General features: G+C 40.4%; 1 protein-coding gene across 1 annotated transcript in view; it reads right to left on the reverse strand.

The window, feature by feature from the left end:
- Nucleotides 1–18,606, reverse strand: part of fbxl17 (F-box and leucine-rich repeat protein 17) — a 223,163-nt gene that overhangs the window by 126,041 nt on the left and 78,516 nt on the right. Inside the window, exon 8 of the mRNA XM_084947158.1 lies at nucleotides 13,588–13,718. Within this exon, the coding sequence (XP_084803284.1) occupies nucleotides 13,588–13,718 (131 nt within the window). The remainder of the gene's footprint in view (nucleotides 1–13,587; nucleotides 13,719–18,606) is intronic.

An 18,606-nucleotide genomic window follows, 5' to 3' on the forward strand; every position in this document is an offset into this window, starting at 1 on the left:
TCCCAAAAAGCAAGCATGAACACACACACACACACACCTGCTTTAGACATGCTAGACTTTGGCTTTACACCAGATCTGAACCCTGTTCTTTGAGGTGAAATTACATTTTCTGACCCATTGCACCGCTGCATCTTACTTCTTATCCAGACTTTTTGGATGGCCACCAGCTCTGGCCTGTGATTGGCTTAAATTTCCATTCACACTCTGGAAGCCCAGAGGACACCCGGGAATCTAGTTCCCTTTCACACCACCTAATTACAATATGCCTAAAGGTTACTATGGATTTATTATCTTTTTTAAACATTGTCAAAAACGTGTTGTCACTAGCTTTAACTAAAGCTTTGGCTGTGCATCAAACTGTCTGTTTATACAGAGTTTGTTTTAATCTTTTAGTTTCTGAAAGCACAAAAAAAACAAAACAAGCCAAACTAAGACAATATTGGACTCCAGGAAAATAATATTTTACATTCAATCTATCGAGAAGACAAGCATGACTCAATAGATTATGACGATAAAACTCCTAAACTAGTCAATCTTCACTTCATAAACTTCCAGACTGACACTATGTGTTTTACTTCCAGAGTAAATTTCATCTCTCTGACAGTAAAGTCGGACAGGCCTTTTGAGAATGTGCGTATTTATATAAATTGAACCATGTGCACAAGAAGCGCAGACAGAGTGCATTTCTTTCTACTTTTGGTTGTACAGCATCTGGGTATTTGTAAGAGTGTGTGTGCATTTCAGCAAACACTTGAACTGTTTTCCCATTTGGCTAACCAAAGCGAGCAAGGGACACAAAACCTCATTCCACAAGGTCATCGACACCACACTCTATTCATATTTTTACTCTCTCAGGGTTATGGCAAGCTCTTCCAGCCCCTCTTACTCCCCACCACAACCACTTTTTACTGCCTCCCACAAGGCAGAATTTCCGTAATCTTCCGAATCTGCTGCCAATAGATTTCCCACCAGAGTTCACAATCTTATTGAAGATTCGTGGGATCAAAAAGAGAGATACACCAATGTGGATACATACACTTATTACCACAGAGTTGAGCTTTCACACTAAGAAAACCGGCCAAAAAAATTACAGTTGCTGCACAAATACACACACACACACACACACACACACACACACACACACACACACACACACACACACACACACACACACTTGCTACAGGGTCTATAGACCTCTTAATAGTGTTTGGCTTCTAGGGAATATGACAAGACCCTGGAGCAGAGGAGAGTTGAAATACTGGTTGCTTAGATGAAAGGAAAGATGTCACTGGAGAAGGTGGGAAGGAGAAGTGAGGAAGAGAAAAAGGGTTGGAAGAAAAGGAAAGGAAATATGGATCCAGTGAACAGAGCAGGATGAATGAAGAGAAGGAAGAAAACATGGAGAGAAAAAGTAAGTCAGGGGGCGAGAATGTATAAGCCTGAGCAAATAGTTATTACCAGTCTCTGAAGGGTGGTGGCGTGAGCTGAATAGACTGGGACTTGGAAACCACTGTTACCGGTGGTGATAGGGGACCGCTTCACAGCCCTGCAATCTGACAAAGGCTTAGTAGGTAATGGAAGCAGAATTTCGGCAGTGAAAAAAGAAAAAACACATGAGCTTTAGCACGCTATAAGAGCTGACCATCAGATAAGCCCAAAACCTCTTCAAGTCCAACAAAGTAAACGTTTAAACGTGAAAGATGCTTATCGCTCGAGATTTGTTAAATATCAACTTGTGGGTGAACACCTGAAACTATAGATGCAAACAATAACTGCAGAATATTCATTAAAAGTGCAGGACAGTGTTTAAAGAGTCTATTACCAGGCCACAGTCTCTACAGAATAGCAAGAAAGACCTGGCTTTGACCTTTGGAAACAAAACAAATCTCTTTCTACTGCCGGGATGGCATCTCGTCTCTGACCTTGTGATTGGAACTTTCAGTAAGGAAACACAAAAGACAAATTTATTTTGAAGTCAGTAGGTCAGTTCCTGTTGGCCTTAGCAAAGAAACATGAACATTTGATACTAGAAAGTGCACAAACTAAGTCTAGTGGTTACCCACAGACTGATCAGAAAGCAGAAATACTGGCCTCAAAATCATCTCTGCAAGACCCCAGAAAACATTTGTCAGTAACACAAGAAAACAAGAAAATAAACAGCTGCAAACACACACAAACATACCGTACAGCTTGAGTTTTACTAAATGACAGCAAAGGCAACTTTCAAACTCGTTACTACCGAAATTAGGAAGCAGCTTTCCCACAGTTTTTGGGTCTGGTATCTGGAGGGTGTTTATGCACCGTTCTACTCCAGCTGAACATTAAATTTGAGGTTCAGAAGTTGACGGCCTGATCAAACCAGACAAGCCATATGTCATGGCTGGGGCAGGTTAACCCTGACTGATCGAAAGGGGAGATGAGTTTGAGCAGTTTCAGCTTTTCTATTTGCAAAGTCCTCAGTTGGTCGGGCCACGTGCTGATCAGATGCATGCACATTTGCACAAATTTTACATATATATCCGACATTCATCAGAACACATTATGTACCAGGTCTTCATGAGATGAAACCTAGTTTTAAAATAGCGGGGAAACCAGTGGAGATATAATGACTATAACAAAACAAGCTGCAGAATGAGTCAATGAGTGCAATTACTGTTGTTTAACCAAACGAACTGACTACACAACATGTAAGTTTGATCGTCACTTATCCCATTAACTGTTCATCTGTCCACTTCAAACATAGCCAGTGTTTTTCTGGGGACTCGGGGAAGTGCAGCTTAAACTTTGAAGTTTTTTGCATCAGAAGTCATTATACCTCAGCTAAAAGTAGTTTTCAGTTATACTAAGTCAAGTCAGACCGAGAGTGCAGAATGATGGAGAGCCAACAGCCAACCAACACTTTTGTCAAAATGCGCTAAAAGTGGACTAACTAAGAGTACGAGTCTGAGAGAACATGCACAGACAGCTGCCACTGTGAATCCACAGGATCACCTATCGAAATTTTATGACTTTTATATCTTAGATCTTGCTCATCAAAAACTTTTACTGACATCTAGCAGAACTAAATGAATGACTTGAGGCTTTTAGGAAGGGTTGAATGCACACCACTGTGGATATTTATACAGTAGATAGACTGACAGAGAGAGAGGAAACAAATACAAAAAGTATATATATATATGTCCAGTATGAATTAAAGTGGTGTGGGGACTATAAGAGCATATAACAGCAATGAATCAGAGTTAACTGTTCACATAGAACTATTTAGCTATTAATGATTTAATCAATTAACATTAACTGTTAATTATACATCTGGGTGAAAGGTAAAACAGTTGCTCGCTTTCTTTTCAGTGTTTTTATTTTCCTTTTTTTTTCAGCTGTAGAAGTGATTTGTTAGTGAATCTAATCTGGGGGAATTTTGGAAGGCTTGCGTGTAAAGGATTTCGCAACCACAGGGGAAATAAATTCACAACTGCTGAAAAGTTTCTTGATGTCTTTACTGCAGAAATGAAGCAGCGTGAAAATCTGTAAAACAAGACAAGACTTACGGTTGTCTTGGGCGAGGAGCTCAAAAAGAGAGTGTTATTAATGCTAACTGCCAGAATAAATGATTCTCAACACTTCAACAACCCGACAGGAGATGGCTGATAGACAAGACGCACATATGTGTCTTTCCCTTTTGATAAACAGACTTTCCCAACAGGATGATTATGAAAATGTCCACTGCTGGAGAAGGAGGGAGTTCCTTATAACAACCATTTATAATTAGAGCAATACGCTGTGCTTACCTCCTCACTACTTGGTTCCAAAAAAACAAAAAAACAAGGAAACTGGCCGATTAAGTCTATTAAACATAAATGCACTAAACCCAACAACTGCCCATTATTTTGGGTTATGCTTGCAGGGCTAGGATTTAATGAGGCCAAATTGTTCTGTCTTTTGTAACATTGCATAATATCTAATAGCCCGACCCAATTTAGTTTTAAACATTACTTTGAAATTATGTTGTTGTTGCTAAGCAAAAAGACTTACATGCTACAAATAGCTGGTGCAAGCCAAAGCAGGTTTTTTTCCAGTGCGCGAGCATGCTGCTGGCTTAGGCAGGCTTTCCAGAGGTTATGCTTAAGCACATGCATACCAAACGAGAGAAGAGGAATAACAATCAGCACTGTATTTGTCCCCAGGAGCTTCTAACACAAAACAGGTGAGCAACAATAGCAGTTAATAACTCCAATTTACTTTTTTTATTCAAGTCCCATCACGGAGCACTGTTTAAAATACCAATTGGAAATAGTAAATCAGCCACGCAGCAAAAACCTTTTACCCCCAGAGACTAAGACACACACACAGATATCCCACCAAACAAATCAGAACAGACGCACAGTCCCCTTCATCCATTTAGTATGCTGCGATACTCACAATTTCTTTTCATGGTCTTTGGTAGAAAATGGCCTCCCCTCTTTTTCTCCGACACTCAAAACCCTGAGTAATTTTCTTAATCTGGGCCTGATTCCGTACATTTGCATAAAAATGTTCACTTTTGAGACTCCCCTAATAGAACATGGCTCTAATACGTAATTACTCTCCTCAATAGTGGCGGCTAATTACAAAGGTGTCAGACAAACAGGTAGCAGAGCTGAGGGGGGTCTTTGACACAGTGGCTGAGGTGCTAGTCCGCCACATGGGACAGAGCGACTCAGTGGAAAGCAGTAAATTCATTTAGGCTGGCTTCATTAAACCCTGCTCCTTGCGCCCTGCATCATGCTCTCCCCGCTCTCATTTATGTGGCAGAGGATGTGCTGTGGGTAAGAAGAAGACGTTCACACAAATGAGTGTACGGCAGAGGGAATGGGGGAACGCTGTGGGGAGTAAAAGAAGGGAAGTGAGGAAAGGAAGGAAAGAAGGGAAGGAGCGCAGCTACACACGGAAAGAATAGAGCAATATAACAGAAAGTGCTGGTGGGATGGATCGAGGGAATGAGGACATGTGCTCATTTGATGATAAAAAAAATAAGGCATAAAGGGATGGGCATACAAAAGAATCATTTTGAATATGGCTTTTGTTTTATTCATCTGACCCAGCCTTTCAGAAGCCACAGAGAACAGAGGAAGGCAGAGAAAATTGCAGCTTTGGTCCTCAAACAGAGGCCAAATGCCAGGTCTCCAACATGGTGAAACAAGGACAGCAGAGCCCCGCGGTCTCTTTACCATTTAGATTATACTGGCTGCTTTCTGACCCCACAGTATGGATGACTATAATAAGCCACACCCCCTGCTGCGTACCACCTGTAAGCCAAACATCACCACAAAAACCTCAACTTGTGCAAAGAAATCCCAACTGCAAAAGCCTCCACAAACACAAACCACCTACTCTACTTGCCAAAAAAGCAGAATTATACACAGTATGAACTTTCTATTTCTGCGTGAACTTTTTCAGACTCACTTCAGCACCACTACCTTTCATTTGCATCACCGTGCCCCTGTTCTAACCGAGTGTGTCATCTCCTCCAGTGAGAACCCATAAAGTGCTGATGGCCACGCATTTCCACAGTGGAAGTGTTACCAACCGTTTTGTTTCCCAGCCAGCGGAGCACTTCATAAGAACATTTCTGTGCGATTACGTTACGTACTTGCTCGGCTGATGCGCTGATTGTGAGTGACTCAAGTCACTTTTACATGACCCACACATCCAGCAGCTGAATGAACACACACAGCTCTCTGCGGAGGAGAAACAGAGATGCTGTCTGCTGCAGAGTCAGACAGTGAGCCCTAAGGCCAAAAGTGGTTAAGCACTCATTCACAGGGAGGCATCTACAAATATGCATACAGAAACTGCCACAATGGTCTGGGCACAGACCAAAGTTTCCATGCATATGCAAAAAAAAGGAGACAGGCATGTGGGGAGGCACTGTTTTGAAGATGGAATAACAATTCCACAGAAATAAATAAATAGCAAGCGAGAAAAGTACTGAAGAAAATATAAGTGAAGAGGGGAAAAAAAATCCCATTCAAACAAACTGCCTGAAATTCATTCAGTGTGAAAAACCATAAGAAAACCCTGTTTCGATTTATCATTTTATGAGATTACATATTCCAAACATGAACTGATCCCACATATGAAAACAGAAATTTAACCTTCAGCATGGAAATAATATGGGAATTTCAAAAAACCCACATAAATCATAAGAACTAGGGAACTGGATAAAAGCATAAAAATTAGATCAACATTGCAAACAAGACGAAATAAGATCAGAGAGAAAATCAAATGAGCAAAGATCACTACAAGGCAACCATCTGTTGGAAGACGCTCAATCTACATACATTTTACATCAGCGCAAAATTAGGTATTGAATGAAATTGATATTTTGTGTTCTATTGTCCTTTCCTCTTATTTCCCAGACTGGTAAGAGGTTACATTAATCAAAAAAACGCCTCTGCTCCACAAAAGGGAGCCTATACGTGAACAAAAAATGTAATTACTGGTGAAAGGTACTGGTCAAAATGGAACCAAAAATTTTATTGTCATGGGTCAGCAATTTGGTTAGCATGGATTTTAGCTGAATTTCTGTGTCGGGCTTGTGACTCATTTTGTGAGATAATAGCACTTCGAGGACTGTGTCTAATGTGGTTGAACAGCTGTGTGATGCAGGGTTTCCCCATGTAATGATTACATTTGGATGGAAGGTAAATTAAACGCTGCCAAGATAAATTGCTGTTTAGAATTTAATGCAACACTATAACCCGGCACTCAAAAGCGGTACTTAACATCTAATGAGCTTACAAAGCCCCAAGAATTTTTGGACCTTGAAAGATTGTCTTACATCATGGCTAAAATGTCAGAATTGGATGACTTAACTCATAAGTTAACAAAGTGTTTGATACTGATTTATTATGCATTTATTATGCTTGTCTAGTTTTGAGCGCTAGGTGACTGCACAGGTTGCCCGGTAGGTGGCAAACTGTCTCCAAACCATTGCAAACTTAGACTGATTGCAATCGCTCTAAGAAAAATTGGCAGTGCTTTGCAAATAAATGACTGTCATTAGATTGCAATTAACCTGTGTGAGTCAACCTGTGACGTGCTTCTTTACAATTGGGGATTCGACTTAAATGGCTCTTAACTAGTTGTATTCTGGTTATATTTGTATATAAAAGCAAAGCTGCGGGACACCTGTGTCACTTCGAAGTCAAACTGCTGTCCTGTAGCAACTATGTTACTATTTGTGGAGGAATAAATGTTTCAAATGAGTATTTAACATGATTTTCTGTTTTTGTAGACGGCAATGGACTGGCCATTTTTGCCAATTTATTAAAGTTAATGACTATATTATCACAAACAGATAGTATGTAAGTACCAACTTGACCCGATTAAACCACAAACTGACAGCAGGCCGACTCATTTTGTTGCCATCTTAATCCACCAAAACTGTTCTGAAGAGAGCAACTGACCACAAGTGGTCGCAGACAAGGTCACCACCTTCCAAGCAAGCATTTCAAAGACTAACTAAATGGTTTAAGTTCGTGCCTCGGTCAGCAAACACTGTTTTCAATGTCTGACTGCAGCAACACTGAGCATGTTTTGTTGTGTTCTTAGTAGTTGAGAAACAGTGATGTGGTTCTCACTTTTCAGCACATTTACTCGCCACTGTGACCTGTGCAAAGTCCAATCAAGGTTACTCTATTTAAAAGCATGATAAAAGTCAAAGATTACTCAAGGACCCTAACATTCAGCAGCTGTCTAGTGGCGTATCACCAATTAAATCTCATGGCATCCAGAAATAACTTCATTTCAATTGCACTAAAGAGCCTGGAGTAGCAGGAGGACCTGGCATCATCCGCTAGGAAGATCAGACGCAAGCGCTAGAATATATTTAACTAATTTTACAGTATATATTTTAGTCAGTCAAAGGTCTGACTTTTCAGAACGTATGCAGAGAGGTGCAGGAAGCTGTTAATCTTGGATCTGTGCCTGAATACAACAGCGGCTCTCATGCTGCTGTAGTCTATAAGCTCCAGCTGCTTGCCTTCATTGTGTCTCTGCGCCGCGCCACAAATGTTTCTCCATCTCCGATACTTATCAAGGCATTGGAGTTTGACACTGCCATTACTCAAAATTAATAACCACGGCAGCATGTTTATCATAGCGCACTTTCACACCCAACCTGCCAGAAATAATCGCCTCGGTATTTGTGCACATGACAGAAAGAGAGAGAGCGAGAGAGAAGGAAAAAGACAGAAGAAGAAACACAAAAAGACAACTGAAGGGGAGCTGAAGTGTGAAAAAGAGACAGAGCAAAGAGAGTAAGAATTTGAGATGAAAGGCATAAGTGAGAGAGAAATGAAAATATGCTACATGCGTACAAGTGCTTCTGCCGTGCCTAATCACTCTGTCTCCATTACAGCTCGTTGGTTTTACCCGCACCTTTTCTTCCCATCATGTCTGACAACAGGGCAATACTAGCTCTCCTTGTGTATTCACTCTGCTAAGCAGGACTCTGATCTCCACTGACAGCCAATCTGCTTCAACATGGCAGGTCCAAACAAATAAAAAAAAAAGGGCCTGGCTTTTTAATTTACAAATCATGCAAATGCAGCGGAGAGTCTGCCCCTGAGTTCTAGACTGAAGAAAAAAATGATATCAACAAAGGAAAGAAGGTTTCTTGTTTTACATGCGTAAAAATACAGACGCAGAATGAGAGAAGCGGCAAGGACACTGAAGGCCCTTCAGCACCTCTCCTCAAATCTGGAGAGACAGGTGGTGGAAAAACAAGACAAGGACAAATGTCTGTAAGTCGTTGGTTTGGGCTCTGCTGACATTTTCCTTGGCATTTAAGAAGCTTCCAAAGGTAGAGGAAACCTATGCACGATCCAGTTGATCCAGACACTTCAAATGGCCTCTTGTTTTAAGATTTTTAGAGCTTTTCCACAGCTTCCTGATTTCTTTATGGCCGAATTCAGTAACAGGTAAGATAAGTTGGAGTAAGATGAAATCAGGGGATTTCTTCCAAAATTTCTCAACAGCCTGTTCTCCATACATGAATCTATCCTTCCATTTTCTGCCACTCTTCCAAATTAGGGTTGCTGTGTAGTCAATATACCTAACATACACGTTAGCAAATAAATAAAACTGAAATCACTGTTATTGAGCAAAAAGAAAATCATGACTTACAAAACATATTTAATTAAAAAGACCTTTTCTTCTACTTGCAACAGCTATTATTATATGTATGCCGAAAGAAGTATCATAAATCAAGACAAGTATTTAACCATCATTCCCACTTTCTAAAAATAGGGTTGAACAGTGCTCAACAGAAACACACAGATAGTGGCCAAACACAACGCTCCACTATGACTTTATTCACAATTGTGGTATTTTATCATTATTTTTATTCTCAACTACCGCCTCTATAAGTGCAGGCTTGCCTCCTTTTGTTAATAAGTAACTTAAGCTGAATGTAAACATTATAGAGCACTGATCACAGACTGTATTTAAAACATGGAGATCTCCATCACCACCATCACATTTCACACTGATTTCTGAACGCGTATTTTTATTATTATTATTATCATTGATAATATCAAAATCAAATCAAGAACAGATAAATACATCCTTTTTTACAATCCTTTTATGTACCAGACTGAAGAAATATTGCTTTTCTGGCTGATGTCGAGCATTTTAACATATAACATCTTTAGGGATTTGGAAGCCATACTTTTGGAGTAGGCCTCAAGCAGCCACTGGAGAATTTCGCACTTCCATGCAGGCTTCATTGTCCAGCCTACTAGGTTAAATCCCTGTTCTTGTTATATGCTACATCTTCAGGTAGATGTTTTTTCCATGTATTCCCACACTGGCCTTTTACAGCATCCTTAAATGAAACTTGGAGAACTTCAACTAGCACAGGCCCTCATTTCCTTCACTGTGACCAAGCAAAGCAGAGCAGCCAATTTCCATTTAACACATCATTGATCACACTGATGTATCATGTCATCATCTGGATTGGGGAAGGTTTAACACGTTCGTGATCACTGCCAGGTGGCTGCGACGAAGGCTATTTGAAATGGGGCTTCAGTGCAAACACCCCCAAACCCTAAAAAGTTTTAAAAGAGGCGTGTTTCTGGGAGAATGGGTCTCCAATTATTTCCTGCTTTACAGGCTCCTGAAAGTCAGAGAGGGCCCCCAGTCGTCTCTTATCTAGTTTGATTTCTGCGAAAGAGGGTAAAAAATAATGTAGAACAGCCAATTTGGGCCGTGATTTGTGATGCTCAGAAGTGACGGAGATATGCTGAGAATGTTGGCCTCGCGTAACAAACCGAAGAAGGAATGGATGAATATTGATTCCCCTGTTTAACTGAAGCTGGCAGAAAGACTGAGATGAATAAAGGGAAAGAAACGGAGGGAAAGAACGCCCAGGCTTTTGGGAAATGCCCAACTTCCAACAATACAGATCTCATAAAATAAATGACTCACTTACTCCACGCATCTGCTTTCAGCAAAGACTACAGGCCAGCTGACCAGAGCTTGCTCACATGCACACACAAAAGCAGACGGACACAGCCGGGGTTGCACATAAATCTGTATGTCAACACAGGCCTTGTGTCCAGAACTCGGGTTAATGTTAGCTGAACACTGGATGACTCTACTTTTTTTTGTTACCAGAACTACTGAAAACTCTGTACCACAAACGTCACTACAACACACTCCCACTCGCACACACACAGAAAGTCCTAAAGCGTGACATCATGTAGATCTTTTTTAATCTCATCTTTCATGTCATCATGCCTTAGCAGAAAAACTGCAGTATGATAAAAGCCATATTTACAAACACAAAAACACTATACTATAAAAATCACGACAGCAGGAAAGAAAGATTTCAGATAAAAAAGAATCTCCGCACACAGACACAAACAACAACACACAGTGGTAACAAAAAAAAAAAAATCACAAATTCACCACGCACCCAGCACCAGAGAATAAAGAAAAACCGTTTAACTTTGACACTGTTCTCAACTTGGATCTAAAAAGTGAGCGCTGCCATTTGCTCTGCCATTCGGCTTTGATCATGACTCGCTCCCCATTTTCAAACGCTGTGACATTTGAAAAACACAATCCCACTTTGTTCTCCTATCATCGCTGGAAGAGGATACAGAGAAATAATAGGGCCAACACTGCCCACCTGCAGAACATCACATCCTCTCTCCCCAAGAAATGACAGTGACCAAAAAATAGGCGTCCCACTGTCGCAATCTGCCCATCGGACTGTGACGATGGGAAGTCTATATTTGGTCATCATATCTCGCCTTCGTACACGGGGAGGCAGTTTTCCGCTATTATTGAGGACAATGGTGGAAGCAAGATGACACGGTGGTTTTTTTCATATTTTTTTTTATATTTCTTAAGACGAAAAACAAGAAAAAGAGGAAACGAGAAGAAGAAAAGGGGGAAAAAGGACTGGAGTGTTTTACCTCCTACTGAGCTCCATCTCCCCAATGGCCTCTTGTTGGGGGCAAATTGAGCCTGGAAATAAGGGGTCATTTCCTCTGCCTGTTTACCTGTGCACAGCACACTGTCATCAGTTTGAACCACACACACAGGCACAAGCTGACCTAGCTGTACCCTCGGAGCACTTACGTCAGAGAGGGTTAAGACAGTTTGGTCTTCACTGTGACAACAAGTCAGAAACCTGTGTGTGGAAGTATGTATTGGCTTCTCCAACAGCAGTAACCCAGATGGCCTGATGACCTTGGGACTGGCAGTCTGTCTGCAGCTGTAAGATATCATAAAGCCACAGTCTAGTCTCTGATTTCCTGCCAGGCTTGTTTGCTGAGAGTGTGTGTCCATCTTGTCCATCTATCTACCTGCTATCTAATTCATACTCTAGTTACTGATTAAAGTTCTTATTGAGTCACAGCGCTAATTTTAGTCACAACACAGGAAATAAAATTTCTGTCAAATTTGAATATTAAGGCTTTGGTAATATATAAAAAAAGGAAAATCTGTTGCTGTGCAGAAATTTTGGCATTTTTTTAAAAAATATTTCTTAATCAACGCAAAGCAGCAAGATTCTTAATTCTGCCTGAAAATGGCTCACAACATTTTACTCACTTACTTACTCTTCTTCTAACACTCAGCTACATCACGAGATTCGTAAAGACTCATGCATAAAACAGCAAAGGGAATAAGAGGTGAGGAAGCAGAGCAGCGTCAAGGCAGCAAGCATGTAGGATTCCTACGCCACTAATGGCCCACCTCAGCCTGTCGCTCCCCACCATCTCTGCTTCATTCATAAGTCAACAGCACACCTACTGTATGCTGCCACACACACATACAGAACAACCTAGTTTTATCTCCCACACAGACTGCCAAACACACGCACACACACACCATTTTAAATTCCAATATTCCCACAGGTGATTCAGACAAATCCAGTCAAACACACACAGACACACACATATATATCTTCAATCCTTCAGCCTCTGGGCCAATGCAGTAAATATCAATATGCAATCATTGCAGTTTTGAATCGCTTGAGGCTGAACCTCTGTGTGCACAAATGTGCGTTTGAAAAGGAAAAAAAGTTGGTAGCACAATGCGCTCCTATAAGGATCCCACCAAATTCCACGATTTTCAATCGATGAATGTAGCTAAGTATTACCATGACTTTCCTACCACACGTCTGCTGTAAACTCAATAATTCAAGAGCGGTTTCACACGTGCACATACACACACACGCGCACGCATGCTCGCCAGCCTCCATTGTTGCTACGTATCGTGGTGCATTCAATATTGTGCTCACACTCCTAAGACAGAGTGGGAGTACAGTCTGCAGAGAACCCTTGTAGATCAATAGATTAAAATAGAAACGTATGAATAAAACACAAGCTAATAAATAAAAAAGGAGACGGTTTACTCTTGTTGTCACATACAGTACAAGCCCTGTCTCACATTTGAGTGGAAAAAAAAAAAAAAAAGAAATGGGGAAAGAAAAGGATGAGAGCAGGAAATAGCAAGAAATAAAAAAGGAAAAGTTTTTGTTGGTCTTTTAACTTGTTTTTAATTCGCAAGTCATTCATTTCCTACGTGTGCATAGTTGTACAAGTATGCACACATAACTGAATGAATGCACAAGAAAGAGGAAAAAGTGATCTCATAAAACTAATAAGTCAATAAAACCCTCCAAATTTACTGCTTATCAAATGCGTAATCGCAATTTTTCTTATGATTCCAGACATGACATTTACTTTCCTTTTATGACAAAAAGCCAAATCCCCATAAAAAGACCGCATTTTTTAAATTATTTTTTTAAGGCCCTAATAAGCCATTAGTCAAATAATTTAGTGGGAGGGGGCAGAGCAACTGAACCTTTTTTGTTGGACTTTTTATGTGAGTATTGGCACAAATTGGACATTTGACACCACTTTTGGATAATAAATCCATTTTTGAACTCATTAACTGCAACAAAATTTCTGTTCCTATTTTTTCCCCACCCAAAGTTTGTGTTGCAAACTTGGCCGTCAGCATGCACCGAGATGGTCCGTGCTGACTCAGCGGCTGCGACTCTGTGGTCCAGAAAGCACATTAAAGACATACCTGTCGTTGATGCTCCAGTTCAGGCAAAGGTTGAGAGAGCTGAGGTTGCGACATTTCCTCACCACTTCCATCACCGTCTCGTTGTTGAGCTCCGAGATGTGTCGCAGATCCAGGACGCTCAAGTTCCGCAGCTACAAGAGGCAACACACAAAACCGTTTTCAGGATTTGGAAAAATGATGCTGAACAAAGCAGACAGGGAGCTGTTCAGAGCAGACAAAGAGCAAAATATTTCAATCCACCTTCCAAAAAGTCAGAAAGAAATTCCTAAAGAAAAGCATGTGCGATATGCAAGCTGTGCTAAATTACATACACGGTTTTGTTATATTCCAAAGAAATGAAGAAGTTGTATCTCTATATACTGAGTAAACTTGTATTTTGCCACGTAATCCAAAAAAAAAAAGGAAAAACTGGGAAAAAACACCCAGCAGGAACACAAAACAACATCTAACCAGGCAGATAAATGCTATGAAATTGCTTGTGGTTACTGTTTACAATTCTGTGCCGTATGCCTGGTGTGAGGGGGTTTTGAGCCAATATGAGCATTCACTTTCCTTCTTCCTTTTATCTCTCCGACTTTCAATAATCCCACTTTCCGATCTGAATACCTTATAAGAGGGGGTTTAGATTAATCCTCCAAGCAAAATCTTTACTTCCTCACACCCTCTTACAAACCCAAATTGAAACACTACTCAACAAGCGTGCCTGCACGCTGAAATTACCAAAGGCTTTTCGAGTGACTGTACAGGTGTACTTTCTCTCATACATACCCAAATGTGTTTAAGGCACAGGTGCACATGTACACACTCAAACTCATGCACACATCGGGGATGCAAGATAATAGAGGTATGATGTTCCAACCAGCCGCCAGGGAGGCATAGAGGTAAATGTCACGGCCGAGGCTAAAGAGAAAACAAGCTTACACTTGCCGTTAAGATCAGTGAGCCCTATTGTCGGCTCCATAGGCATGACATATACCTACCAGCATGAAGTCACATGGGGGGAATGGATAACCACGGCTCGCTGCGTGAAGTAAGCACACATGTAAACACTCTCCCCTTTCCCCACATACCGAGAATCAGACGTGCACACTGAGTGCAAACAAACACGCTAAGGATGCTGCGCAGCGCTGAAAGTAATAAAGGAGGCTTTCAAAACCTTTACTTCTGTCGAACCGCTCCGTTTCTCTGTTCTTCTGTAGCCTCTGGCTTTTCTGTCACTTCTCAGAGAAAATTGGATCCACACCTCTTGTGATAAAAAGATCTGCTTAGGCATGAAATAAACATGAAACGTTTTTTTCCCCCATCATATCCTCACCTATGAAAATATGCTTAGATATACAAATGAAATAAACATTAGACGGCTTGTGTGTGCAAAGGTAGGTCAAGAATGTGGCAGTAACCATCAGGGACAGCTGAACTGACATGATAAACAACAGTAAGTAATGAAAGGGGGAAAACCCCAAACTATGTGGTTTATCATAGATGTTCACAAAGACAGCACACAGAAACACACAAACCCACATTTACACAAAAACTGTCATGTGCCCCCTGTGGCCGGCGTTGGATCGAAGTGCTAAATTATTCATTCAGGGTGGCGCTGATCGGGGCGTGCGTGCCAGTGTGTGTTCGCGTGCGTATGTCCATCTGTCTTGTCTGTGTGTCTCTACTTGGTTTACTCATGTGGGAACACAAATCTGCTCAGCATACTTCGAACCTCGATGTAGGGCTAAGTGACCAACACCCCAAATATTCACCACAACAGACACGCACTCACACTACGAAAATCATTACCATCCACAGCAGACGCTTTTACTCACACACAGACAGCTATTTGCATTCAGTATGTATGACTAATAAGCTTGAAGTAAATTTTAAAAGCCCCAGCATCAAAAGCAGTATTTGTTCTCCAAATCTTCAAAACTGCTTATGTCTGCTAAATGTAATTTTTTTACTACGACCAATAGAAACAGTTTCATTGATGTGGACAACCAATGAGAAATCAGGCCAACCGGTGTGAGTTTTGATTGGCTGAGTGTGTAGCTAGGTTGCAGAAATACTAAAAACTTAGCAGAAATCTTCCTGAGAAGGAAGAGACAGAGTCACGGTTGAGACTTTGTTTATCCAAGCGTGAGAATAAATTCCACACTTTAGCAGACATCTGCCAAAAGAAAAACATCCATTAAATAAAAAGTCTCACAAAAAAAAACAAGGCTACAGTGCAAGTGTTTGCTTCTGCACTGCTGATAGATATAATCTGATTTAGAAGTGAAAGGCTTTAATACTCCCAGTGTATTTAATAACTTCCTCTCATATTATAGCTTGTTTTACACCCAAGTATTTGTGTGAATCAAAAAAAAAAGGGAGAACAAATAAATAAATGGAGAGAAAGGGCAAGGAGAAAGCACGCGAGCCATAGAGCGAGATGAGAAAGAAAACAAGTTTCAAACTCACACCGGGGCAAAAGAGACGGAAACAGAGAAAAACACACAGAGAGAAAACTAGTGAGAGACAGAGAGAGAGGCGCAGAGCAAGAGAATACAGAGCAGGGATTTGGTGAGTGTTTCGGCAGGTTTTTCTCCTCGTTGGCTGAGGTCTGTAACTAGGCAGAGTCTGACTCGTCTCCTCTGAGTTGGCAGCAACACCTGGATAATTATTCATGCCGTTCATAAAAAACAGGGAAAACCTACAAAATCCAGCTGCTCTGAGGCCAGCGTGTCGCTCCCGCCCCGCAAACACATGCATGGTGCAGGAATTTATGTGCACAGCAATTATAGGAATAATATATGAACCCATGTTTACATGGACAGAATTCAGTGGTGCAAAGCATCTAAGGAGAGTCATATGAAACACTGTAATAAACTACAATTTCGAAGAACTTATAGCTCACATTGAATAAATTTTACTTCCATCTAATTTACTTTAGACTCAACTGTTTTCATTTAAAGGTTCAGAGTGAGTTTTTACAAATGTATCAAAAACATTGTATTGGCATAGATTAGGGAGCCCAATTAAAAAATATATGAAACCATTAGAGCACTACAGTGTATTGTTGGCATGATACTTAAATAATACTGCTCCCATAACTGAATGCTATAACACGCTCCAATCATGTATAATGAACAGTTTTATTTTTGCCTATTTAAGAAATATTTTTGCAAACCTTTATGGACTTTTGCTTAAACAAATACAATATTTTATATTTTATTACAATATTTCACTTACTGAGATTTTTTTTTCTATTTTATTGAGCCAGTTTACTCTACTAAGGTGCTTTATTTTACTTTATTTTCTATAGACTGTTTTCTTTTGTCATTTCTGCCCTTATAATACAAGAATTTCCCATTTTTCTCTGTCTGTTAATCACTGTCTGAATACTTATTTCACCGATAAATAACTGCACGACAAACGTTACAATATAATTATTTATATCTACAGCAATATTAAAGATATAGTTATGAAAGAATTACTGTAATCATAAGTAGTTAAATACATATTGGAAACGACGAGATATTTTAAACTTCAATACCAATGAATATATTTTTCTAAAGTCGTAAAAATCAAACTTCAATTTCATTATTTCCTACAAAGCAGAAACAACACTGAAAACGTAAAATGCGACAAATCGGAAAATCACAACAAAGGATGTGAATCACAATTTAATGAGATTCCGGCTCCAAATCAATTCATGTATTGCTCAAACTCATCTATCCAAAAATAAAGAGAAAAGCAAAGACAAATGACAAAAGCTGAATAAGAAAGCTGTTCTGGTCTGAGACGAAGGTGCAGCAACACGTTTTTATAAAAAGAGGTTGTTTAATTCACTCCACATGACCAGTTGAGATCTCCACGCTACAAGCCGTTTGGCTTTTGCCTGCTCAAATTAGAAGCTTTTGTCCCAAAAAAAGAAAGAAAAGAAAAAGAAAAGCCTCAGTCAGAGGTCAAATACAAAATATCACGTTAAATGGGGGGTAAAAAATAACTGGCTGTTACAAAGATGTTTTTCAGCCAAGCATAAGCACAGGTTTGAAATTTGAAGAGGTTGATTTGGCACTTTATTACATTAGTATATGTCATACAGTCAGTGTGAGTGTGTGTGTTTCGTGCCAGACTACGGCGCTATAACTACCTGTGCCATTACTACATATATTTACACAAGGCTGACGATGCCAAGCAGGAAGTTGAGGCCTGGTAGACCCCGTGCAGAGGATATGATGTCATGGTTTGAGCGCTGGCACAAAAGCAGCATGAGTTCATGGCTGTAGTTGTCCATCAACCTCAGTATCCCAGTTGACATGAAGTGGGATGACATTTAAAAAGCACAGACAGAGTGAGCATTGTTTTAGTCATAAATACCGAACATGTTAGATTTGGAAAATATGAGCTGCTGCTGTTTCATTACTGCAGTAAATTTTTAACCACATCAAGATTTACTATGTGAATTTGGTCAGTTAAAACAGGTCTCAATGTACCAAAGAAAAAAAACAGCCCATGCTTGCAAGAACAGTTTTTTTGTTTTTGTTTTTTTTTTAAGTAAAACTATCAGCATTTAAATTCCTAGACCGCCAAACATGAATAGAGACGAGTCGAAATCGCCAAGACAAAGTTTAGCCAGTCACTTTCAAGTGTATTCAAAGTCCTGAGCAAGAAGTCAAAGTCACAAGGTGTTGCTGAGGTGTCTGCTCGGCTGTCCGCATGTGTTTGGGACTGTGCGAGACAGGCTGAAGCAGGGGCAAAAAGGTGGGACGAATGGCAGCGGTGTCACTAGGTGAATACGAGTGCGCACTCATGCATGCACGCGCCGTCTTTGTCTGCTTTTTTTTCTCCATATCGGAACATCCCAGACAGTTCAGTCAGACAGAAGAAAGCTGTGTCGAGACAATCCCTCTGCGGTAAGCCTAAATCATGGCCCAGCCCCCCCAATCTCCCAGACACACACTCTGAAAAACACACACGCGCATTTAATAGCATACAGACCTGAGCAGACAGAATGATATGGATATTTGAAAAAGGACTGAGGCA

The sequence above is a fragment of the Perissodus microlepis genome, chromosome 12, assembly GCF_051167445.1.
Source record: "Perissodus microlepis isolate ML-2025 ecotype Zambia chromosome 12, ASM5116744v1, whole genome shotgun sequence".
Taxonomy (NCBI): Eukaryota; Metazoa; Chordata; class Actinopteri; order Cichliformes; family Cichlidae; genus Perissodus; species Perissodus microlepis.